This window comes from Drosophila hydei, unplaced genomic scaffold (assembly GCF_003285905.1).
Source record: "Drosophila hydei strain 15085-1641.00,03,60 unplaced genomic scaffold, DhydRS2 tig00008124-arrow-arrow-pilon, whole genome shotgun sequence".
Taxonomy (NCBI): Eukaryota; Metazoa; Arthropoda; class Insecta; order Diptera; family Drosophilidae; genus Drosophila; species Drosophila hydei.
Genome location: NW_022045834.1, coordinates 879,181 through 903,251, shown reverse-complemented (window position 1 = coordinate 903,251; position 24,071 = coordinate 879,181). Strand labels below are relative to the sequence as shown.

Here is a 24,071-nt window from a genome sequence, read left to right as displayed (position 1 = left end):
TACAAAACTATTATAATCATTCATATCAAAGCCGATAAGAGCATATTTGTTACAAAAATTTGTAAATTATCAACTGTAGGATATTTCAAAGTCGACACAACACTTTCACAAAGCTTTTAATGCTACAGTTATAATTTTACCAAGTACGTCGACCATTCGTGCCAACGTTTTTTATCTTTTCGCCACTGCGACCATCTACATATGTAGGTAAACATATACATACGTCTGTACACAAGTATATATGTATATGTATATATGCTATGGCAGTATGTGGCATATAGATCTGTCTGGGTGTTGAAACGGCACACGTCAATGTTATTTTTAGTGTGTGAAGGCTGAAGGGGCCGCTCAGTTGTATTCGAAACGTCGTTACTTACGCCAGTTATACCGAGCTTTTTGCCGGCTGACAGAGAAGTGAGTAATTATATATATATATATCAACGTGTGTCGAGAAGTTCACCCAACGGAATAAACTACAAATATTACCATATATCACTAAGAAACCTAAAATAAAAAATGTGATTTCTGTCGCATCAGTTTTTATTGTATATATGTATGTATGTCTACGCAAAATATTTGGTGATTCATTAATTTGGCCGGCATGAGTCATCAATTTTATCAGTTAATTATCAATATTGCAAAATATAGAAAAATATATACAACATCGTTATACAAGACTATACCATCAATATCGCCAGTGAACTTATCTTTGAAGTGAAATTCTGCTCAGGTGTGCATTGCACTAATAAACCTCGATAAGGCATTAATACGTCTTACAGCGAAATGTTTTATGATACAGATTAATATATTTATAAATGGAGTGGTTTACATTTTGACAGGTGTATAAATATTTCAAATTATTTTTACATAAAAAATAAATTAAATTTTTGAATCCGGTTATATTATAAAGTTTGAAACAATATATTTGTACTAAAATAGTATTCAAAAATTAAAAAGTATATTTTAAATAAAATACAATTCCAATTTTAAGATATCTCAGGAGCAATTAGATACACAACTTCAATAGCTGAATGTTGTTCATATTTTATAAGCAACTGTGGGCGCTCAGAAAAATATTATTTATTTTGTAAACATATGCGAAATATTACACAGACGTTTCAAAATAAACAAAAGCAAAAACAAAATGAATGTAAAAATAAAGTAAACAATAAACAAAATATAACAAATAAAGAGCGAAAAAATTAATATGTTACAAAAAAATGACATATAAAAATAGTAACTAAAGTGGACTTCAGTGTGTATAATAAATATATTAATAAATATATATATATATATATATATATATATATATATATATATATATATATTTATATATTACTCTGCTTAATTAATATTTGCTTTGTTATTTTCTCTTAATATTGTGCATTCTGGCGTATACTTAATATAGAATAAACTATTTCTATGAGACTCAGGGCATACAAATGCATCAAAATAAATGTTAAATATATATAATATTTGCTTAGTTTATGTTGTTAAATGAAATATATGTAGCCTAATCTTATCGCACTCAAATTGGGTTTATCTTGTCTGAACGGCAGCAACAACAAAAGCCACTTGCTCGCTGACCACATTTGGCTTAAACAAAGTGTTTGCCATATCGTTTGCCGATAAGAAAACGCAATTTTTTTTCTATTTTTATGTGTATATATGATTAGAAAGAATGGAAAGAAAAAAATACTGCCTTTGGTTTCTTATTGTACGCCATTTATTAACGTTTTGTCTTCAATACGCGACGGTTGTGTTTTTGTTTTGTTTGCTTAATTATTGTAGTTATAACTAATAGACATTATTTTCTCCTGTTAACTGTTAAGCACTGTATTTACTTATTGTTTTCAGAGTGCTTAGAGAACTGCTAACATGTCGCTACTAACGGGCAGCGCAAATGCTGTGAAGTACACGCTATTTGGATTTAATCTGATCTTTTTGGTAAGTCACAGAACAAGCCATCAATTTTCTGACTCATCACACAATGCATTAGTTACAATATTATTTACATTGATTCAAAGTCCCACAGCAAATTAGTTCAACTATCTGAGATTGCATAGTATATACATATATGTATATATAAGAATTTATATACTGATTAGATAGACAGTGCTTAAGCGTAAAATAAAAAGAAAAAAAATATAAAATATAGCTAATGTCTAGGCAGCGCGCTAGCTTTAGTTATTTGAAGCAATAAAATATTAATTTTCTATTTTGTTTTTTATTTTTCTATTTTGCAAGTTGTGAAATTGCTTTTACACTCTTCAACATATATATTATATTCATATTTCTATTATTCACTTTTTATATCCGATAAGTTTAGACATTGATAAATGTTTGGTTCAAGTCATTAAGATAAAAAACATATTTTATCAAATAACTATTGCTATCTATTATTTATGAGTCAAAGTTTTGTAATTTTAACAAAGAAATCTATAAGTATAAAAACCTTTTTGTTTCTTGAGATAAAAATAATCAATTATAGGAAAGACAATTAAATTAAGTTATAAAATTTAAAAAAATATATATACATAATTTTGATTTTAATAATTTAAAAACAAATGTAATTTAATTATTATATATTTTTTTTTTACGTTCATTATATATGGATTGCAGAGACCTTTAAATAACACAGATACGTTCAGAATCTAGACAAATAAATTAAACAAAATTATGATGATAATTATTAATTAAATATGATTGTACAAAAATTAATATAATATATTTGAATTTATAATATTTAAAATATAATTTAACTTTTATTATTTATTTATTTATAATACCAAAAAGGTTCTCTTATCTAGAGCTGTCCTCTTGAACTAGCTACAACTCATCATTATTTAATTTATTACTATTATTTGAAATTTATAATGTATAAACATTAACATTTAATTCTTATTGACAGATCACTGGCATTATATTAATTGCAGTTGGTGCTGGCGTTGGCGCCGTTTACAACGGCTATGAGATATTTTTGGTCAGCAAATTCTTTTCGATACCAACATTTTTGATTGTGATCGGATCGTTTATCATTGTGATCACGTTCTTCGGCTGCTGGGGTGCTTTGAAGGAGAACTATTGCCTGATTCTCAGTTTCTCGGTAATGCTGTTCATCATCTTCATTTTGGAACTGGCAGCTGGCATCAGCGGCTATGTATTGCGCAACGATGCATATGATTTGATCAGGAACTCGCTAAACAATTCAATGAAGAGCTACTCAAATGAGACACAAAATCCAACCACGATTCTGTGGGACGATGTACAGCGCAACTTCGATTGCTGTGGCGTTGGTAATAGCACCGACTGGTCCTTACATCTAAAAGACAACGAATTGCCATTGTCGTGCTGCAGAATACCACCTGGTACCGTGGGCACCTTTAGCTGCATATCGGATATCAACAATATTAATCTGAACAAGAATCAGGGCTGCTTAACCGGCTTTTCCAATTATATAGCAGATCATGCAGTTAGTTTGGGTGCTGCTGGCGTTGTCATTGCCGTTATACAGGTGTGTTCACCGTACTCTGTATCTCTATCTGCATATACATTATAAAATTCTCATTGTTTTTGTTTGTTGTTTTTTTCTAGTTCTTTGGCGTCATCTTTGCCTGCTATATAGCACGAGAGATTAAAATACGCAATGGCATCACAGGCTTCATGTAGAGCAATGGGTTAATAGATGAACTCTATTATTTTAATGAAATTTCGTCAAATCTAAGCTTACGCTTAAGTTCAAGTTAATTCACCATTTGTTCTAGCTTTGCCGTGCCTTAATACAAAATATATTTGTAAACTTATAATTAGTTTTATTTTTATGAATAAATACAAATTTAGCTTTTACATTGGCCTCTTACGAAAATACAAATCTAATCGCCTTTTTCCTGGCAAAAGTAACGCAATCATTCAAATGGCGTCGCATGAAGTATCGAGTATGTATAACTTAATATAAATAAATATATATATATATATATATATTCTTGATAAGAAAAGTAAGTTCAATTAATCTCTCTATAACTGTCTAATGGACTAAATGGTTGAGCGATCAGCTGATTAATTGACTGAGTGAGTGAATAATTGACTAACTAATTGGCAGAGTGATTCACCGAATGATTGATACAGAGCGCAGTAATTATCCGGGCTGAGGTAGTCCTGCTATACGTGAGGATTCGCATCTTATGAACACACTTTGTCTTTCTTCGGCAAGTCCGCCTTTAAAACTTCACTGCATGCGCTATGACCAAACAAGGCTTCCGCCAGAATACTCTATTGTTGACCCCTAATTTACAGCTAAGCAACCATGCCTTGTTATGTTTAAGAAATATGGGATAAGAGATAAGGGATAATGGATAATGGATTATGTATAATGGATAATGGATAATGGATAATGGATAATGGATAATGGATAATGGATAATGGATAATGGATAATGGATAATGGATAATGGATAATGGATAATGGATAATGGATAATGGATAATGGATAATGGATAATGGATAATGGATAATGAATAATGGATAATGGATAATGGATAATGGATAATGGATAATGGACATTGGATAACGGATAACGGATAATGGATAATGAATAATGGATAATGGATAACGGATAATGGATAATTGATAATGGATAAGGGATAATGGATAATGGATAATGGATAATGGATAATGGATAATGGATAATAGATGATGGATAATGGATAATGGATAATGGATAATGGATAATGGATAATGGATAATGGATAATGGATAATGGATAAAGGATAATGGATAATGGATAATGGATAATGGATAATGGATAATGGATAATGGATAATGGATAATGGATAATGGATAATGGATAATGGATAATGGATAATGGATAATGGATAATGGATAATGGATAATGGATAATGGATAATGGATAATGGATAATGGATAATGGATAATGGATAATGGATAATGGATAATGGATAATGGATAATGGATAATGGATAATGGTTACTGGAAAATGAATAAAGGATAAGGCATGAGAGATAAGGAATACGAGATAAGGGATAAGGAATAGGGAATAAGGGATAAGGTTATTCTCAGTTTAAGCGTCATGAATTTGATTGGTCAGTTATATGTCGTTCGACTCCACCGATATCATACTTGATAGATGTCTTTTCCACTTAAGTTTCCCTCGTATAACACCGCCCTGAAGATACCTCTTCAGCTATGCTGCTGTATTTATGTATGCCAGCCGATATCCCGACCGTGGTACACCTGACCTTTGAGTGTGAGGCCCGTGAGCTGCGTCAATGTAACTTAGTCTAGCCGAACTAAAATTAGTCGGTTATGCGTTTGTGCCAATGAGATTTATAGCTATGACCAGTTCCCATACTTAAAAGTATATTTTGTGGTCTCTTATCGTTAAGCACCGTGTAGGAATTATCTTGTCTGGCTATGCTATTGCTTATAAGGCCTCGCTCAAAGCCTACTCCTCTCCTATGAGTCACTTCATAGGCATCCTGATTATACTCCTTTTGGATATTCTTGATTTTCGACTCTTACTGTTTCTTCTAAGTAATTTATAATTAAAATGTAAATTTCAGCTTAGCACAATCTAGGGAGACCTAGATACCCAATGCGAATCCCACTGCTACAGGTTAGGAGACATCTATAGAAGAAATACAATTGAAAGTTATTAAATCCACTGAGAGTAGAAAAGATCTAGCGAAAACAATTAAATTCAAAGCGTCTGACTTTGATAAGCTTAGCTTTTAGACCCGCTTGCAATATCAAGTGGGAATTTTTGTCCATTTCGTGTGTCAGAAGTTCCTATTTGATAACGCCTCTACCTCCACCATCTGACGTCAATTGGCGTTTGGAAGAATGATTAGAAACTATAAGCTGCGAAATACGAGGTTTCTTTATTGGGATAAGTGAAGAGCTTGGAAGGAGAAGGAAGGAGAAGTCTGTAGCAGAAAAAGAACTTAAAGTTGACGAATATATTCATACTATAGCAGATCAACAGAAAAAAATTGAGCTTAAAGATAAAGAATTGACTGCCAACCTTCAGTTGATTGAAACCAAGGATAAGCAATTTGCTCTTCAGCTTCAACTAATTGAAGCCAAGGATAAGCAATTGGCTCTTCAGATTGAATTACTTAAGTCCAAAGATAAGCAGGTGAATGTAAATCTGGAGTCAAAGGATAAGCAATTGGCTCTTCAGCTTCAGTTGACTGAAGCCAAAGATAAGCAATTGGCTTCTCAACTTCAGTTAATTGAAGTCAGGGATAAGGAATTGGCTCTTCAGACTGAGCTTATCAATAGCTACAAGGCTAAGAAGAATGAAATGGAGAATGAAAATGATAAGGAAATACTAAGACTTAAGACTTTGATAAAGGAGAAAGATCTTAGAATATCGGATCTTGAACTTAAAAGTACTGCAAATGGGGCGAAGATAAATGATCTACAAACGAAGCAAACAGAATATATGAAAATCTTAGAAGGATCTAACTGCCTAGGCAAATCGATCGCATCTATAATTAAGTTGCCACACATCGAGCCATTCCTCGTGCCCTGCGACTTCAAGATAGCGGGATCTGGTTGGATTGTGATTCAACGTAGGATGGATGGGACTGAAGACTTCAACAGAAACTGGGAGGAATACAAGGCAGGCTTTGGCGACTTGCAACATGAATATTTCATAGGATTGGAGAAGATGCATTTGCTTACGCAATCGCAGCCGCATGAATTGTATATTCAATTAGAGGACTTCAATAATGAAACCCGATATGCCCGATACAGCGATTTCCTTATTGGAAGCGAAGAAGAATCGTATAAGATAATAAAGGTTGGCGATTTTTCGGGAAATGCTGGAGATTCCCTTATTTACCATATAGGCATGAAATTTTCAACAAAAGATCGGGATAATGACAGAGCTAATAATAGCAGTGCGATTCTGTATAAATCTGGATGGTGGTTTAATAATTGCCGTTCCTGGTAAAAATAACACAAAAGTCTTTAATATTATACAGATTATTGAAATTTTGATCATTTCAGTAACTTAAACGAACTATATACAACTGAAGATGTTGGACTAAGGAGAAGGGGCATATCTTGGAATGAATGGCACTTAAATCCGATTAAGTTCGCACAAATGATGATCCGGGCAAAAGTTTTTTAAGATTTGAAATTATCATATAAAATTTTTTAAAAATAAAATTTTTAAAAATATTTTACTGTCTTAAATACATTTTTTTCACATCTTTCCAATTTTTTTCTACATTTTAATTTAATTTTCATTTATTATGATTGTTAAATTTGTTTTAAATCGATTAAAATGTTGATCCCAAAAAGTATGCAAGGCGAAGTGTTAAGAAAAGTTAATAATTTGAATAACTCTAGCTAGATTGCTAAAATAGAACTTAACGCTAAGTCCAAAAATAAAAATTGAATAAATATATTTGCCCAAGTACTTAGTCTAATTGTTGGACGACTGTCAAATATAATCTGTCTAGTTCGCATGCTTGACCACAGTCCGTGAATAATTGAAATGGTTTTGCGTGCAGTGCAATTTAAAAATCGATAAAGCATAGTAGTTGACTCATTTGGAACTTTCATATATTGTCGAATCGATAACACATGCTCCAGTCTACTAAAACCCAACAATGACCTTGCACTTGGGAAAACCTTATACGGTTCGGCTGGGTAATGTAAGGAAACACGGTAAGGACTCTTATACATACATAGAAAACAAAAAATCGAATATATAAAAAGCTGAACTATTTTCATATATTATTGCAAAACGTAATGAATTGAGGGTCAAATCTTATCGCTGGTTTTTATCTAGTACGTTGAGTAAAAAAAATGAACATGTATTGACTGATAAGAGGCGAAGAGAGCAAGAGAGACCGAACGAGTGTGTGTATGTGTGTGGGTGTGTGTATGTGTGTGGCTACTTGGCCAAGAGCCGAGAACCGTTTGGCGTTCGCAACTGGCAACGTTCCCGCACTGAAGCTCAGTCAACGTGTAGCCAGCAAAAGTTAAAGTACGTTTTGTGGGGGCGGAGAAAAACAAAAACAAAAAAAAAAAACAAATAAATTAAAATGAAAAAAAATAATAATAATTAAATACTTTTTATAATTAACAACTTGCAGCAAACAGCTTTAAAAAAAAAAAACAAAAACACGAGAAGCAAATCATATTGAATTCAACAAAATGGCGAATCGGGAGCTGGAATTAAATTCCGGAATGCGCTGCGCCAAATATATGCTCATCATAGTGAGCTTTATGTTTGCGGTAAGTTTTTCAAATCTTAAAAAAATAAGTAACAGTAATCTACATGATTCATAAGTTGAAAAGCGACGCCATTTTGATTTCGAATAGATATAATTGTATATATACCTATTTTGCTTGTACATAAATATAAATATATATATTTGTATCAAAGCTTTGATGATAACGCGATATTTCGCGCTTATCAGTAGTTGAGCAATTGTTTTGGTATTTGTGAATCTCATACATATGTAAAGCGTACTTTTGTATAAATGCTTGCTGCTTGAGAAGCGCAGAGAAGGGGCGCAAAGAGAGCAACGGTTCGGACGCGCCTATTTGTTTTCCAATAAAGATAACAGACGATTGTGATGACGTGTTCGGTTGAAACCATGAAACTAAATCAAAACCTATATTTGGAAATATTATATATGTTTTACTTGAGTTTGTCCCACATCTACTTCCAGTCTAAGGCTATGTTTGAAATGACATCTGAATATTTTATGCTCGCGACAAGATAATCAATATAAAACTTGAAAAGAGCGTTCGTAAGTGCGTATATTCCAAGGTTTTTTATTTTACTTTTTTTCACCTCATAATTATCTGACGCAAACAATAAAAACAGCTGCCAGACAGCGTTAAATATTACTTATTCTACTTAAGTACTTCTAAACTTTGAAGAGAATTTCAAAGGGAAGAAAAACCTGAAAGGTCGTTACTCAACGTTTGCTTCATTTCTTATCTATTTCTGTTTCCCTGTATCTATAATCAGTTGCTTACCTGATTTTTTTACGAAAAAACTATACATCAAATTGGTCGAAAGCATTTACTAAATGAAATATACTCACTTATCAGCTTTGCTGCTTTCCAACTATATTCAGACAAAATGTAAAAAAAAGTATAGTTTCTCCTTAATTATTTATTTACATATAAAAACAAATTGTAAAATTCAATAATTTAAAAATAAAAGAAATCGACAAAATACATAAAAAAGAAAATAAAATAACAAATGATTAGATATGTAAAAATTTAGATGCCAAATAAATCTGGAAGCTGAATGGAAAAGGAAATTTTGGAAAACCTAAAATTGTACATCCGATTTACAACAGAAAATATGTTTTTTGTTTTGTTTATGTAAAGGTAAAAAAATTATTATTATAAATCTTCAAAAAGTTGGAATTCTTTTACAAATTTCTTTAAGTTTTTATTAAAACAAAAATTTCAATATTTTATTGAATACATTTTTTGCAAACAAAAATTTAATTCAATATTTTTAACTTATAATAAATATTCAAAAATATTGTTAGAAATTTAATAAAAAAAAAATATGATAAAGTAATATTTTCACATCTGAATAAAAGGAAGGACAAATCGTTAATTAAATGCAAGCTTGAAGCTTCTAAATACTAGAAACTATTCAAGACGATGCAAAACAATATAATAGAAAAATCTGACACTGAACCCCAGCGTCGCCTAAACGTTATTTGACGTGCGATTGCTAACTGAATTTGTTAACTTAAAAATTTTTACTGTTTTTTCACTTGTATATGTTTCAATTATATATATATATAATGGTTTTTTTTTATTTATTTTTTTTTTTGTAACCCCTAGCTGACAGCTATATTGCTGATCATGGTTGGCACAACCATTCAGGCAATTTTTGGCGACTTTAGTCTCTTTATCGATGGACACTTCTCGTCGCCTCCCGCCCTCTTGATTGCCATTGGTTTCATCCTTATTGCCGTGGCCACCCTCGGTGCCTATGGAGCGGTCAAAGAGAGCGTTATGGTCATCAACCTGGTGAGTGGGCGCAGAGCTAATGAATGAGCACCGTCTTTTATAAAGCCATATCATATATATTTGACAGTATGGTGTTTGCCTGTTCCTCGTCTTCATACTGGAAGTGTCGGCGGCAATTGCCGCTTTTGTCATGCAATCGCAGGTTAAGGAAATGCTTTGGCGCACCATGACCGAGGCATTATCCATATACGAAAAGGACGCCAATGTGGCTGTCGGAGTGGACTTTATGCAATCTGGAGTAAGTATATTGACTCAACCATTTAATTAAATAAAAGAACTCAATTTAAGTCTTATTATATTTATATTTTATTTAATTACTAATATCTTAACATACAATATTTAAATTAATAATTCAAGTTTAGTTTACAGTTAAACCCATTTTTAAATGTAAAAATATTATTAAATATAATGAAGTCTTCTTGAGTTTCTGTACATCATTTTCAATAATTAAATTAACTAATCCAGAAGTTTAAATATCCTTGCAAATTTTACCCTAAAAAAATAATTATTACAATTAAAAATATATTTATTGAATATGATTCCATTTAATGTAAATGTTTAAAATAAGTTTTATTTGCAGCTATAATTTATTCAATATTTTTAAATTTGTCTTTTTTAGTTGGGCTGCTGCGGCGTTATCAGTCCTGATGACTGGAAGCAATACTATTCGCCCAACAAGAACATGAGCCATCTGGATTCGGATAATGTGGTGGTGCCAATTTCATGCTGCGGCAGCCTCGCCGAGGATCCCAACGACAACAACGAGGTGAACTGCTTGGAGCCCTACGAATATGGCTGCTTCAACAAGATGAATTTCATCATGTCGCAGAGCACAATGCTGATTGCCACGGGCGCAACAACTGTCGCCTTCGTCCAGCTGCTGGGCGTGCTCTGTGCCTTTATGCTGGCCAAGACATTGCGTCGCAACAAGTCGATACGCGAGGCACGCCGCTGGCAGCTGCAGCAAAGCCTGGGCGTCCTCATTTCCGGTGGCAAGGTGGGACTGCCAGCCAATTCGGCAATGAGCGGCTATCAGCAGCTGGAGAATAGCAACGATCTGGGCACCCACGAACCCTACACTTACACACCCCAGAGTCCCAGCGTCAACTGAGGCAACAGCAAGCAATTATATTAATAAAAATAACAACACTTAAATAATAATGTAAAAAAATATTTAATTTGTTAACTAAACGAAAGCCAAAGCCAAAGTCAAATAAAGCGAATCGGTTCTAGGACTGTTGTCGCAATTCTTTGTCCAAATTCTTAAGCAGCCGCAACTGCTCGACTATGCTGGCCGTCGACGTGCCACCGATTGCATCATACTGCTGCACATTGTAGCCATAGTCAGCCACGCTGGCTATGTCGGCTCCGAACGCTGAGCATATCTGCTGCAGCTCGCCCAGCGGCACCTCCGTAATGTCTACGCCACGTTGCTCTGCCAAGGCGACGACGCAGCCGATGTGATGATGTGCCTGCCGGAAGGGAATCCCTTTGCGCACCAGGTAGTAGGCCTGAAAGCAGAAGCAAAATGTAATTAATGTTTATTGATTGATTGACTGACTGAATAAAAAGTGTAAGCTTGAGATAAGATAAGGTAACTGTAAGATCTAGAACGAATCAAAGCTTAATAGACCTAAACTGCTTGAACTAGAGAGAAGAGAATATTTGCATTAGTAGGATTACAAGGAAAGATGCATCGCTAAATGGCCTGTTGCTTGATTGAAAGTCTGACTGACTGACTGATTGATGACCAGCGTTTATATAAATGTGAAAGCAATATGCAAGAAGCGGAGACAAACAACATTAAATAATTATGTAAAATTGACTGACTGATTGATGATGCATGTCAAGCTGAACTTTGGAGAGGTGGAAAAGAAAAAATTAAGATCAAAAGCGTGCAGATCGGATTGATCGATTGATAAAGCGTAGGCAGCAAGAGCGCAAGTAATTTCACCTTACAGAATATGTCTGAAGAGCAAAATGCTTAAGAATATTGTGTGAATGATTGACTGACTGACGGACTTGCTGATTGATGAACAACATTAAGAAAAACAAAAGAAAACTAAGCACTTAAATATTTGGATAGGAAACATTTGGAACATGTGGAAGAAAAATATATTTTCTTAAATGAATATGGATATAAATATGCATATCATTTGATTGTACGTATGTATTTATGTAACATATGTACGTCTGTCTATTTCGAATCTCTACTCACCCAGTCCGTGGCCAACATGTCTGAGCTGAGCGCCGATTCCATTTGATGTCGCTGCACTTGCATGGTTTCAACCACACCCACAGCGACATTTAAGCATTGCGTCAGCTTGTCGTAGGCCTGGAAGCAATATTGCTTGTCGAATTGCAGATCCTTATTATATGTGGAGGGTGTGCCCTTGATGGTCATCATGATGCCTGTCAGATTGGACGTGATTAGACCGGAGATGCCGCGTATTAGTTCCAGGCTATCTGGATTGCGTTTCTGTGGCATCAAACTGCTGCCACTGGAGAAACTGTCAGCGATTTTGATGAAATCAAATTCCTTAGTGCTATAGATAATGAGATCCTCGGCAAGTCGCGACAGATGCAGACTGACCATCGAACAGCAATAAATGAAATCAACTGAAAAGCAAGAGGGAGTCACATTGGAGATGATGCAGCCCGGTTTTTCACAGATCTAAGGTTATATTCTAGCTCGCACTCACCCACAAAGTCGCGATCGCCCACGGCATGCATGCTATTGCCCGTAACGCCAGCGAATCCTAGACGTTCGGCCAGCCACAGGCGATCGATGCCCAAAGGATTGCCTGCTAGGGCGCCACTGCCCAAGGGCAGGACATTCGATCGATCACGCAGCTCGGCGAGCCGCTGGCAGTCCTCGCGCAGGGCAAAGGCGTGCGCGAGCAGCCAATGCGAGAACTGAACGGGTTGGGCGCGCTGCAGGTGCGTATAGCCCGGCATCAGAATGCCCAAATGTGTTTCGGCCTGCTGGACAATTGCCTTGATCACCAGCCGGAGGCGGCCCAACGTTTCGCGTATGGCCTTGCGCAGCCAGAGCTTCATGTCGGTGACCACCTGATCGTTGCGACTGCGTCCCGTATGCAGACGCTGGCCCAGATCTCCGGTCAGCTGTACGAGCAGCCGTTCATTAACCGTGTGCACATCCTCGTCGCTCGCCTCGAACTTGATGAGACGTTCGATCCAATCGTAGCGTATTAGCTCCAAACTCTTGATCAACTTATCGCCCTCAACGGCATTCAAATGACCCGCACGCATCAATGCCTCCGCATACGCCTTGCTGGCATCCAGGTCGACCGCATAGAGTCGTGCATCGTGTGGCAGACTAATATTGAGCTCCTGCAGCGCCGCGTGCGGCTGCTCGCTGAAACGTCCACCCCACAGCTGATAGCAGTTGTCAGTCTCTTGCTTCGCTTGTGGCTTTTGCGTCATTTTATTTGTCTTGAATTGGGTTGCTTCACCTCTGACGATCACGCTCTGAATGCGAGCTGCATGTGTGGTACAATTCTATAAAAATATTAATAATTGTGTATATATTTTGAAATTATTGTGTTCGGTTAGGTTTTTTTCCTTTTCTCTTTATATAATCTTAGCGTTATCTTTGGAAATATGCGTTACTTTTCCATATGATTTTATGGCCGCTTGTTTAAGCGATAGAGTCAAAGTGATCCGTTGCCTGCACGGAAGAGAGCACTACAAGCACAGTGGTTGCAAATTAGTTGTTACATTTAGAAAATTCATTAGTTTTTGTTTTCGCACATTAAACGAAAATTTATGTAACAATTATTAATTTAAGTTATTAAAGATATTTTTACTAATTGTTTAAAAATTAAAATATTTTTTTTTTCATTTTTTCAATGAACATTCAACAATTATTTTTTGTTATATTTCAACAGTTTATCAAACTATACCATTTTTGTATTATTAAATGCAATGAATTTATCATTTTATTGCTAAATTTAAATTTAATTTATTTATATATATATATATATATATATATATATACATATATATATATATATATATATCATTATTAAATATAAAGTTTTTAAACTAATATTAATTTTATTTATTTATTTGTACACATTTATATTTTACAATATATTTGAAGCTTGTTAAAAACAATTACAAAGACGAAATACTTGATAAAATATTTGCAAAAAAAAAATAATTAATAATAATTATATTATATCGAATCTGAACCACTGTGTAGTTAGTATAAATAACACAACCATTTGACTTTAAGTGTAAAAAGGAGGGCAAAAAAATGCTTTTTTTTCTTTAGTTGTTTTTTTTTTTTTAATTTGTACTCTTGAATTAGTCTATAGACAAACAAAAACGAACAATTATTACTAACACAAATACGACGCCTTATCAACTATACAGACTCATAGCGCTTGAAGTGTAGCCTATGACGTGCAAGATTACAAATTTCGGATTTTGATAAGCATAACTCGTTGCTTTTCATTGTATTCTTGTTTTTCTTTCGTTGCTACGCACTAGAGATCCTCCAGAAAGAGTTTGTTTAGCTCGCAGCACAGACGGTGCAGTGGCAGGCCCATCACACAGTAGAAGTCACCATCGATGCGATGTATTAATGCTCCGCCAGGACCTTGCACCCCATAGGCGCCAGCCTTATCACTGTAGGTGAAAAGTTGAATCACAAATGAAGTGTCAAGTCTAGCAAGATTACAAGTACACTCTGTACTGCTCTGTCTCGCCTAGAGTGTAGGTCAGGTGAATGAGCGAATGAAGATGGAGAAGAAAGTGAGCAGTGAGCATAGCTCACATAACTAACTATTTGTGTATATATCTCTTATCTATCAATCAATTGATCGATTAGTTAATCAATATATCTAACTATCTTGATATCTGTGTCTATAAATATATTTTTCGATCTCTCTTTATATATCATTCCATTTTGTATCTCTACCAGGCGCCCATCCAGAGAAGACAGAAGTTAGATTAGGAATATATATAATGGCGTGTATGTATATGATTGTATGTTATATGTATTAGTATATATATAGATATGTATTTATATATATGTATATATATGTGCCGGCTTTTATGAATATTGGTTTGATAATGAAATCTAGCAGCATCAATGCATCTAGCTACAGTATCTATTAAAATTCTGTTTTTGCTGCTACTTACAGTGGATCACCGCTGTCCACATAGCTCTGGATCTGCTCCTCTGTCAGTTGGCCAAAGTACACGTCCGCCGTGTCCGTAAATTGACGAACGGCATTCGAATGTTTGAGGACGACGCCCGTAAAGACGCGATTGCAGGCGCCGGAGAGCCTGCAAGGGCAAACATGCAATCACTTAAAAGCGGATAAATGAATTAGGCAATACTTTGTCAGCATGCGCACAGCATCGTCCGCATCCTTGGGCTTTCCGAAGACCTCTTTGCCAAACGTAACCATCGTATCAGCCGCTATGACAATCAGTTGACGGCCATCGCCATGGCCCACCCTGCTCAACCGCTGAAAGACTTCCTCTGCCTTTCCCAAGGCAGTCGCCTCTATGTAGTCGGAGAAGTCTTTGAAGTCTGTCCTATTAAGATTCTCTTCAAATGTCGAAGGGCAGAGCTCCGCACTGAGACCCTAAAAATAATAAGCAAAAGCTTTACTTTCTGAACTTTTCAGTTAGAATTTGATGGACTTACCAGCATTTGTACTAGTTCCTGTCGACGTGGCGAGCCGCTTGCCAGAACTATTCGATAATTGTTTAACAAGTGTTTTATAGGCGCCAACATTATACAAATTTAATAATTTACAATTTATTAAGAAAAGACCGCGTAACACGAAAAACCCAAAACATGTGCAACACAATCGATTCGAGAGTTATCGATAAATACAAAAAAACTACTAAGTCATTTGTAGTGGCTAAAAAATGCTGAATGCTTAAAAAAGGTATAAATACATAAATTATTGATATCCATAATACATAACTATACTTTTAATAGGCTATTATTTTAATTTTATGAAATGCTTTAAATTGTAAATCAATATATATAATTTTAAATACCGCTTGTGTTCCGTACCTTATCATTGTTAGTAAGATTTTTGTTTGTTTTTTTAGCAGCATACCAGCTGCAATACCGCGTACATATCGAATGGCCACCACATTTCATCGGTCAAATGCAAGCGTCGCGAAACTCTTCGGCGGCGCGTTATAGTTTGCCAAAAACATTTTTGTTGTGCAATTGCTAAATGAAAAAACGAATACAAGTATAATTTTTACCGTTAGCCGCAGGCTGCTGCAACCATATATAAATTAGCTAACAAAGTTGCCTTGATATTAAGCAAAGCGCATAGAAACAAGAGCCAAAACATAATGAAGCAGCATGAATTTCGCTAGCATTCGTTTATGCACGTATGGATGTGTGGGTGTGTGTGTTGTGTATTGTAGTGTATGTGCCTAAATTAGCTTAGTGATATTTTTAATTGTTGCCATCGACATCGTCGACGCTGACGCCGACGTCTCTGCCCCATTGTCAAATTCAAATTTCCGCTGTGGCGACCGCATTCGCCAGTAGTTCACATTTACAGCTAAGCAGCCGCAGAGCTCGTGTCTACGTGCACACTTAACAGCAACAACGAAAACAGCCGAAAAAAAAATAAATAAATAAAACGGCAGCGTCGTCGTCGTCACCTTGAAGTGCCACTGTCGTAGTCACAAGGCGCACGCGAGCCCTCGCAGTCGGTTGTCGCCTATTCGCCGATTCGCCGTTTCCTAACCTATTCCGCCTCTGCGTCTCGCCCACAACAAAGTCCAAGTCTGGGGCAGACGCTGCTGCTGGGCCGTGTTGGTGTCAAGGTTGGTGATAGAAATTTGACCGAAAAAAATAAAACAACTATAAATATATGGGCAAAGAAATAGGTACAATTACATACATTAAAAACATGTTAACCGTTAGTTCTCTCCAATCGTGTTTTAATCTGCTGGTAAACACAATATTTATTTGTTTACTTATATCAGCATAATTTTTGTGTCTGTGCGAATTTTCAATTATTGCGTAAACAACGCAAAACAATGTAGAATTTTGCGTGTAATGCTCTAGAAGCGGGGGCTGCTTAAAAAGTTGCTAATAATAATGAAGCATGTAAATGCATGTAAATAGAGGCGAATTAGGCAAGAGAAATTTAATTACCCAAAGAAAAGAATTAATTACTTTAATTATTCTTTTTAAATATCTATACTTATTTTATATAATAAAAATTGTAACAGCTACATAATCAGTACATGAAAACTTATAGAACAGTCAAAAGGAGTATAAACTCCTTAAAAAGCCCTCGTTTAATTATGTTCATGACAAAGCCAAAACGGAAATGTTACATATATGATTGTTTATACACATATCCATGACAAAAAAACGAACAAAAATGAAATTACTAGTGAAAACCAGTAAATGAATACGCTTAATTACTAGTCCAGAAATATTCGTTGAAACGATGAAATGCTTAACTTGAGTAAACCAGAAATATACGGAATCTCCGTTATGTACACAATAAAAAAAAAGAAAAACACACTAGCTATAAACTGCTGTTCAAACTGTTAGCAGACATCTGAGCATTAGCGCTTGCAAAACTGTAATGCAATTCTGCTCTTACAAACCTCCACACAAAATAAGCTAATAACTCTTTATGTCTCTCTTGATCTCTTCCTCATTCTCTTTCTTTAGCACACATACTTATCACGTGTTTGCATTGACCACAATATTGTAGCTCAACATATTGTGCGCTCTCCCAACGAATAAGTTCGCCGCTCACGAAATTACTCTCACGCCATGTTCTCACTACAGCAACTGATCAAAGCGACAGCCACAGCGTCACCAGCTGGCAGTGGCGTAGGCGGCGCTGTTGATTTATACAAGTTCCTTAGGCAATTTAGCAGCAGCAGCAACAACAGTAGCGTCGTTGTGAGCGCACGCGGCGTGACGTCATCGTCAGTAGTAGTAGCAGCAGCTGAAGCTACAAATACAGCAATACAAAATCTATCTAGTCAAGAGTCGTCAAGCGAATTGAACTTCAGCGAGAACGTCAGTCACAATTCGCCTTCGTTAGCGCACGGTTGCTGTTCGAGCGAATCGAAATCGGAGTCGGCGCACTTTGTCAATTTATCAAAACAATTTGTACACAATATACTGCAGCAGCGCAGCCAGGACATACAGCGACAGCTACATACGCAGCGCAACGGAAATAACGCTAAATCCTCGCATCCGCAACAGCAGCACCAACAGCAACAGCAGACAACAACCAAATTTGCAATGTCTTCATTGGCAGCCGAACCTCTCCAAGCGGAAATCTCCACCAGCGATGGCAGCAGTCTAACAGCTGCCACGGCTGCACCTGGCGAAGGCGCCGCCTGTCACGATGCAGCCTCCAGTGCGGGAAAGAAGCCCTGCTTCAACACAGGCCTTGCCGACATACTGCAGTTCATGGAGCTCATTGGGAACCTGAAGGTGAGTGCAAAGCAAAGTAAATCAGAAAATGAAGCAGAAACTGGTTGGCAATGCAAGCAGTTCCTGCTGTGTCTTCATGCTTACGCATCGATTTTTCAACTACAGAAACTGATTATGCTGTTCTGATTTCTTCGTTCCCCTTCTCGTTCTCTCTCCCTATCTCTATCTTTCTCTCTCTGGCGTTCACTGTTTTTGTTTCAGTTTTGTTTATATTATTTTTTTTTTGTCGTTTTTATCGCCTACACGCTATCGCGTGACGCTGAGATTATTATATTTTTTTATTCCGTTTCGTAACGCGACTGCCAAATTTTAGGGTACCGAAGGGGACGTAACGGATTTTCAATGTCTGTCACAAGGTTTTATTGTTTTTGAAATTTTGAAGTTGCGACCGTGAAAGTTTTTCGTTTGAAAGTCGAATAAAAAAGCCAAAATTACCAGTAGAAGGAATTATTTATAAATGGTGTCTAAAGCTTCGAAAAAGCCTTTTAATTAATTAGTTAATTAGTCTGAGCAGGTTAATTAATTATGTTATTAATTACACTGATATTTCATTGTATATATTTATATATGTGTGTATATCAATATATATATATGAACATTTGATCACAAGTTTAGTTAACACAATTTGTGCTAAGTGAAAAATAATTTAACAAAAGTAACGCGAAAAGAAATGATAAATATATTATTCTAGATTTGACAGACAAGTATCACTCTATAGTGCTAAACTGCAAGGGGAATACCCACTAAATAAATATATATTACAATATTTTGACAGAAAACTGTGAAAAGCTTTTATTTTGGGAAAAGAATTTAAAAAATTTATATACATCTTTAGAAATCTACAATATACAAAGTCTTAAAAAATAAAAAATATATAAAATTTCATATATATACTTATAAACTTATTGGCAAAATTTCTTTTATAATATTTAATAATAAAAATAATGCAAAATACAAAATATAAAATATGAAACATAAAATTTATATAATATATAAATTATATATTAAAAATAAAGTTGAACTTGAATTTTAATTAAAATTTAGTTCGTCAATTTCTGTTTCTTATCCGATTTATCCTATTTGCCCGAAAATAAACAAAATTTGTTCTTGAGCAACAATTTGAAAAGCGAAAAAACTGCAAAAAATTAGTTTTCTGTTATTTTGTTTTCATATTTGTTTTTGTTGTTATTTGTTTGTGTATCTATGAGTAAACGCAATTTATATGTATATCTATATATATTGTATAATACCTGAGGCCATATTTCTCCCTCTCTGGGTACTCTTTATCTCACTCTCTGAAACATTATGTTGAATATTTAAATAGAATGTGTGTATAGATATGTATGTATATATATATATATATATATATATATATATATATATATATATATATATATATATATCTATCTATCTATCTATATATATAAATTAAAATATTTTTATGCATTCATTTTGTAGAATATAAACTATATAAAATGCAAGGCAATTTTACAATTGATCGATCACCGTACGAGTGTATCGATATCATGAAGATAAATACGCTTGTTTATATAGAAAGGGAGCCATACATTTTTAAATATATATTCAATTAAGGGCCTCGATTTACAACAATTAAATATTATTATGAGTGCCGCACGCGTTCAGTCGATAACCATTTCACTTTGTACCCACTGCCCCTTGTGCACACTCACGTTTATTTGCATTATCTAATCAGCATAATTGATAATTTCAATAAGACAAATGGGCTGCGGAAATATATGAAGTCTAATTTCTTTATCTATATGTTCGTGCGTAATTGGAAACATTCGAATAAGAAAACAATTCCCTAATCGAACTTTGTATTCTCTGTGAGACTGCTAAACAGATTCAGAAAATGGCTCACGTGAGCTAAGAAACGATATATATATATATATATATATATATATTACTTTTTGTTCGTATTTGAATTTCGTTGAAATTTTTGTGAAATAGCTGAGACAAACTGAATTTCATATATATGTATATTGACGTGAGAGTTAATAGAATATTTGCAAGGCAAATCGGCAAAAAAAATCACAAAGAAACTTAAATGTTCCCATCGTAAATTATATATACACAAAAATATATTTCTATATAGAAAGAGAAAATATATAGAGCGTAGAAAATGTTTAGAAGAAAATAGCAATAAGAAAATGCGAACTTGTGACTTTGATCTTGGCCTTCAAAATGTAGACGCAATAGACATCTTATGCCATATACCTACATTATATAAGCTATATTAATATATATATATATATATACATATATGTAAGCAGAGCTTTTGTACTCTAAGATTCGTTGTTTGAATTCCATTGCTCAAAAGTAGAAAGAATATTGGGTTACGTGTAATACAGATACATAATTCAAAGCTAATTTGAAGACTAGACTAGCAAAATACCCGGTAAAGCGAAATAAAAAAAATTTATTTATAGCAAATATACATATAACAATTAACTATGCATATATATAATATATAAAAAAATATAAATATAGAAAAAAATATTTAAAGAAGTCAATATATATTAAAAAAATTATACAAAATATAAAAACAAGACAATAATTAAAAATAAATCTAAAAAAGTTAAAATAAATCTAAAATTAAAAACAAGAAAATAAATGAAAATAAGCAATATAAAATGTAAAAAGTAAGAAATAACTTATAAAAAAAAATAAAAAATTTTAATATAAAAAAGTAAGAAATAAGAATTAAATTATAAATGTTTACAACAAAATAATAATATTTAATAACTGCATTTTAGAATAACAAAATTAATAATAGTAAATAAATGAATGGGATGTATATAAAATAATAATTTGTCGGTATTATTAATACAATAAAATGCTGCTTTCCTTTATTGGCAATATTTAATCGCACTCCTTCAAGCATTCATATATAATATATAAAACAGTAGATATCTGATATAACTTCCTCGACGTTTTTTCATCTTGGAATCATTTAAAAATATTAATGAAATATTTTGTCAAGATTTGAACTGCTTTTAATCAAGGCAAGTCAGGGAATGCTTTGTTTTGCATAGAATGTTTCAAGCACTTTGCCTAATTAAAAAGAATAAAAGAAAGTGAAAAAGAAGGAAATGAATAAGACAGAAAGAGAACGAGAGAGAGAGACAGACAGAGTGAGAGTGTGAGTGCGGTCGAGTGTGGCAACAAAGCCGGTGACATCGTCGTACAATGCCGTCATCCCCTGCCGCACAGACCTTCAACTTAAACCCATGTGGGGAGAGAGCGAGGTATAGGGGCTGCGGCTGTTGCTATTTGATCAATAAACAGTTTTATTTATAGAGAGCCAAGCGACAAACAAGGCCCAAAGATGTTGCCAACATTCCATTTAATTATAATAATTACAATGATCACATTTACCCAGCGACTTATCTCGAATGGGGTTTATCTAAAACTCAATGTGAAAGTCACGTTATGGCCAATGTGCGTTATCAACGAATATGATATAAGATAAGACGGATAATACAGACAAAAACTAGATTGACTAAATGAATATAGTTTTATGTTATTTGCTGTCTAATACTGAATTTGCTTTAATAAAATAGTGTTGGCAGCTGTCTGATAAAGAGATTAGTTAAAGCTTCTAATATGTAGTAGTTGAAAAGTTGGGGCTCACTATATATATATATATATATATATATATTAGATTTTGTAAATGGTGACTTTTAGGGCTTCAGAGCGTAGAGAAATCAATGGTTTCATATATATCTTAACATTCCCTTAATGTCTTTAAAGAAATAGAAAAAAATATACTAAAACAAATATAGGAAAATATTAATTTTGGCTTTATCAAGATTTTAGAAATAAAAAATATTTATAAATAGGCAAAATACTAACATTTTCATTTTTAGTGCTGTCTCTATATCTACAGAAATAGAAATAGAAAATATATAAATGATAATAATACAAAATATATTATATCTAGTTAATTTCCTAAATAAATAAATAAAACAAACCCTTCGATAAATACTTTAACATATCGTTAGATAACAGCCAAATGCTAAAGCTTATTTAGCATTGCTTCTCAGAGCACTATATAATATGGTAATGCAATCCGGATAGATTTCAAATACTTGATATCGCTGGCATTGTAAACAAGTTCCATGTTAAAATTCCTGACTAACACACTGTTAAACATTGGCTAAATAAACTCGAATTTTTATATCGTTCAGTTTGTTTAAATATGAATCTAATTCTGTCTATAGGTTACCATTCTCTCTTCATAAGACAGCCGAAAGTTGACTATTATAACGTTAAGAACTAAGTTCAGATTAACAAACATTTACTTTAACTTATTTGCTCTTCCTGTTCTGTGTCTATAGCACACCAAACGTACTGGCTGGGTATTGAGGGACGTGAACGACTGTGAATCGATCTCTGGACATATGTATCGGATGAGCATGTTGACCTTTTTGCTAGACGGCAGCGAAGGTCTGAATCAGATACGCTGCATGGAACTAGCTCTGGTCCACGATCTGGCCGAGAGCTTAGTGGGTGATATCACGCCCTTCTGTGGCGTCTCCAAGGAGGACAAACGTGTGCTCGAATTTAAGGCCATGGAGGATATATGCAAGCTGATCGAGCCGCGTGGCAAGCGCATTATGGAGCTTTTCGAGGTGAGACAATATAGATAACATTTAAACTAAAATCCAACTTATTCTTCATCTGCTTTTCTAGGAATATGAAAATGCACAGAGTGCTGAGTCCAAGTTTGTTAAGGATCTGGATCGTTTGGATATGGTGATGCAGGCGTTCGAGTACGAGAAACGTGACAATTGCCTGCTGAAGCATCAGGAGTTCTTCGATTCAACCGAGGGCAAATTTAATCATCCGTTTGTCAAGAAGCTGGTCAACGAGATCTATGAGCAGCGTCAGGTGCTGGCGAAGGCTAAAGGTGCCACGCCGCCACCAGCCATTGAAGTGCCTAACATGGCGGCAACGCCCACAAATTTGGCCAATGGGCGTGGCAGCTCAAGTTGAAAACGTTGCAAGGATGTGGGAGGAAGGAAAGGCCAATGCACTGTGACGCTCTAATTGTTTTTAAGTTTTGAGATTTAGGTTTAGCACATACTACTCACACACACACTCACATAGCAAATACCACAATACACACACACAACCACCTACTTTATAAGCAAATCCAACTAACAAAGATTGTTCAGCCTACCTCGACACGCTCATAGCTAGCATATATATACATAAATGTTTATGTACATATGCATATATGTTTGTAATTTTAATTTATTAAACATCTTTAAATTTGTAGCTAACTTGACACCATTTGTCACACACCTTAGTTCAATTTATGTTTAAATATTATAGAAAAAGCGTTAAAGCTTTAGCTAAATACTTGATTCAAAGAAAAATTAATAATTGTATATAAAAAGAAAATCAGCTTAAACAAATTGTAGCTAAAATTTACAACTTAACAACTCGAATCTTGTCTCGAGCATCAAAAGAAAACGCTTAAACTATTTTATTCAACAATTCAAATCTAATTTTTA

The 24,071-nt window shown here is 34.4% G+C and overlaps 6 protein-coding genes and 1 long non-coding RNA gene across 11 annotated transcripts; 5 read left to right on the top strand and 2 right to left on the bottom strand.

Annotated features, from left to right (window-relative positions):
* The first annotated feature begins 336 nt into the window (after positions 1-336).
* LOC111600390 (CD63 antigen) lies at positions 337-3,803 on the top strand. Of its 3 annotated transcripts, none has more exons than XM_023316467.2 (4): positions 337-414; positions 1,858-1,947; positions 2,912-3,514; positions 3,595-3,803. In XM_023316467.2, exons 2-4 carry the CDS (start codon positions 1,879-1,881, stop codon positions 3,667-3,669), a joined length of 747 nt encoding a protein of 248 aa, XP_023172235.2. In that variant the 5' UTR covers positions 337-414; positions 1,858-1,878; the 3' UTR covers positions 3,670-3,803. The 3 variants fall into 3 exon arrangements, with proteins under 3 accessions (XP_023172235.2, XP_023172234.2, XP_023172236.2); XM_023316468.2 differs by lacking the exon at positions 337-414 and adding an exon at positions 1,738-1,756; XM_023316466.2 differs by lacking the exon at positions 337-414 and having other exon boundaries at positions 1,726-1,947.
* Positions 3,804-5,201: 1,398 nt separating this feature from the next.
* Positions 5,202-7,155, top strand: LOC111600330 (fibrinogen-like protein 1). Its single transcript, XM_030225171.1, has 3 exons — positions 5,202-5,286; positions 5,993-6,971; positions 7,032-7,155. Exons 1-3 carry the CDS (start codon positions 5,202-5,204, stop codon positions 7,153-7,155), a joined length of 1,188 nt encoding a protein of 395 aa, XP_030081031.1.
* A 798-nt stretch (positions 7,156-7,953) lies between these two features.
* Positions 7,954-11,217, top strand: LOC111600384 (tetraspanin-7). The gene is made up of 5 exons (XM_023316461.1): positions 7,954-8,019; positions 8,129-8,270; positions 9,855-10,043; positions 10,111-10,281; positions 10,663-11,217. Exons 2-5 carry the CDS (start codon positions 8,190-8,192, stop codon positions 11,152-11,154), a joined length of 933 nt encoding a protein of 310 aa, XP_023172229.1. The 5' UTR covers positions 7,954-8,019; positions 8,129-8,189; the 3' UTR covers positions 11,155-11,217.
* On the bottom strand, positions 11,210-15,294 carry LOC111600383 (argininosuccinate lyase). The gene is made up of 4 exons (XM_023316460.2): positions 15,216-15,294; positions 12,746-13,565; positions 12,262-12,662; positions 11,210-11,554 (listed from the first exon to the last, which is right to left on the bottom strand). The coding sequence occupies exons 2-4, from the start codon at positions 13,488-13,490 to the stop codon at positions 11,273-11,275; spliced, it is 1,428 nt and encodes a 475-aa protein (XP_023172228.1). The 5' UTR covers positions 13,491-13,565; positions 15,216-15,294; the 3' UTR covers positions 11,210-11,272.
* LOC111600385 (dTTP/UTP pyrophosphatase) lies at positions 14,273-15,921 on the bottom strand. Its single transcript, XM_023316462.2, has 4 exons — positions 15,730-15,921; positions 15,417-15,667; positions 15,216-15,362; positions 14,273-14,699 (listed from the first exon to the last, which is right to left on the bottom strand). Exons 1-4 carry the CDS (start codon positions 15,817-15,819, stop codon positions 14,558-14,560), a joined length of 630 nt encoding a protein of 209 aa, XP_023172230.2. The 5' UTR covers positions 15,820-15,921; the 3' UTR covers positions 14,273-14,557.
* Positions 14,648-15,288, top strand: LOC111600386. 2 transcript variants are annotated; one of them, XR_002751479.1, is made up of 3 exons: positions 14,648-14,701; positions 14,995-15,045; positions 15,218-15,288. It is a non-coding gene; the product is annotated as an uncharacterized LOC111600386 (long non-coding RNA). The 2 variants fall into 2 exon arrangements; XR_002751480.1 differs by lacking the exon at positions 14,648-14,701 and adding an exon at positions 14,726-14,825.
* Positions 15,922-16,183: 262 nt separating the features above from the next.
* LOC111600421 lies at positions 16,184-23,878 on the top strand. Of its 2 annotated transcripts, none has more exons than XM_023316503.2 (4): positions 16,184-16,453; positions 17,749-18,528; positions 22,890-23,183; positions 23,245-23,878. In XM_023316503.2, exons 2-4 carry the CDS (start codon positions 17,854-17,856, stop codon positions 23,545-23,547), a joined length of 1,272 nt encoding a protein of 423 aa, XP_023172271.2. In that variant the 5' UTR covers positions 16,184-16,453; positions 17,749-17,853; the 3' UTR covers positions 23,548-23,878. The 2 variants fall into 2 exon arrangements, with proteins under 2 accessions (XP_023172271.2, XP_023172270.2); XM_023316502.2 differs by having other exon boundaries at positions 16,184-16,883.
* The last annotated feature ends 193 nt before the right edge of the window (positions 23,879-24,071 follow it).

Coding starts and splice junctions, on each gene's coding strand:
- LOC111600384 (XM_023316461.1), top strand. CDS start 8,190: ATGGCGAATCGGGAGCTGGAATTAAATTCCGGAATGCGCTGCGCCAAA. Junction 8,271..9,854: donor TAGTGAGCTTTATGTTTGCG/GTAAGTTTTTCA, acceptor TGTAACCCCTAG/CTGACAGCTATATTGCTGAT. Junction 10,282..10,662: donor TGGACTTTATGCAATCTGGA/GTAAGTATATTG, acceptor TGTCTTTTTTAG/TTGGGCTGCTGCGGCGTTAT.
- LOC111600383 (XM_023316460.2), bottom strand. CDS start 13,490: ATGACGCAAAAGCCACAAGCGAAGCAAGAGACTGACAACTGCTATCAG. Junction 12,663..12,745: donor GGGCGATCGCGACTTTGTGG/GTGAGTGCGAGC, acceptor CTTGCTTTTCAG/TTGATTTCATTTATTGCTGT. Junction 11,555..12,261: donor ACATGTTGGCCACGGACTGG/GTGAGTAGAGAT, acceptor TTCTGCTTTCAG/GCCTACTACCTGGTGCGCAA.
- LOC111600390 (XM_023316467.2), top strand. CDS start 1,879: ATGTCGCTACTAACGGGCAGCGCAAATGCTGTGAAGTACACGCTATTT. Junction 1,948..2,911: donor GATTTAATCTGATCTTTTTG/GTAAGTCACAGA, acceptor TCTTATTGACAG/ATCACTGGCATTATATTAAT. Junction 3,515..3,594: donor TTGTCATTGCCGTTATACAG/GTGTGTTCACCG, acceptor GTTTTTTTCTAG/TTCTTTGGCGTCATCTTTGC.
- LOC111600385 (XM_023316462.2), bottom strand. CDS start 15,819: ATGTTGGCGCCTATAAAACACTTGTTAAACAATTATCGAATAGTTCTG. Junction 15,668..15,729: donor AGGAACTAGTACAAATGCTG/GTAAGTCCATCA, acceptor TATTATTTTTAG/GGTCTCAGTGCGGAGCTCTG. Junction 14,700..15,215: donor GTGGACAGCGGTGATCCACT/GTAAGTAGCAGC, acceptor TTTCACCTACAG/TGATAAGGCTGGCGCCTATG.
- LOC111600330 (XM_030225171.1), top strand. CDS start 5,202: ATGCTGCTGTATTTATGTATGCCAGCCGATATCCCGACCGTGGTACAC. Junction 5,287..5,992: donor GGCCCGTGAGCTGCGTCAAT/GTAACTTAGTCT, acceptor ATACTATAGCAG/ATCAACAGAAAAAAATTGAG. Junction 6,972..7,031: donor TTTAATAATTGCCGTTCCTG/GTAAAAATAACA, acceptor TGATCATTTCAG/TAACTTAAACGAACTATATA.
- LOC111600421 (XM_023316503.2), top strand. CDS start 17,854: ATGTTCTCACTACAGCAACTGATCAAAGCGACAGCCACAGCGTCACCA. Junction 18,529..22,889: donor AGCTCATTGGGAACCTGAAG/GTGAGTGCAAAG, acceptor CTGTGTCTATAG/CACACCAAACGTACTGGCTG. Junction 23,184..23,244: donor GCATTATGGAGCTTTTCGAG/GTGAGACAATAT, acceptor CTGCTTTTCTAG/GAATATGAAAATGCACAGAG.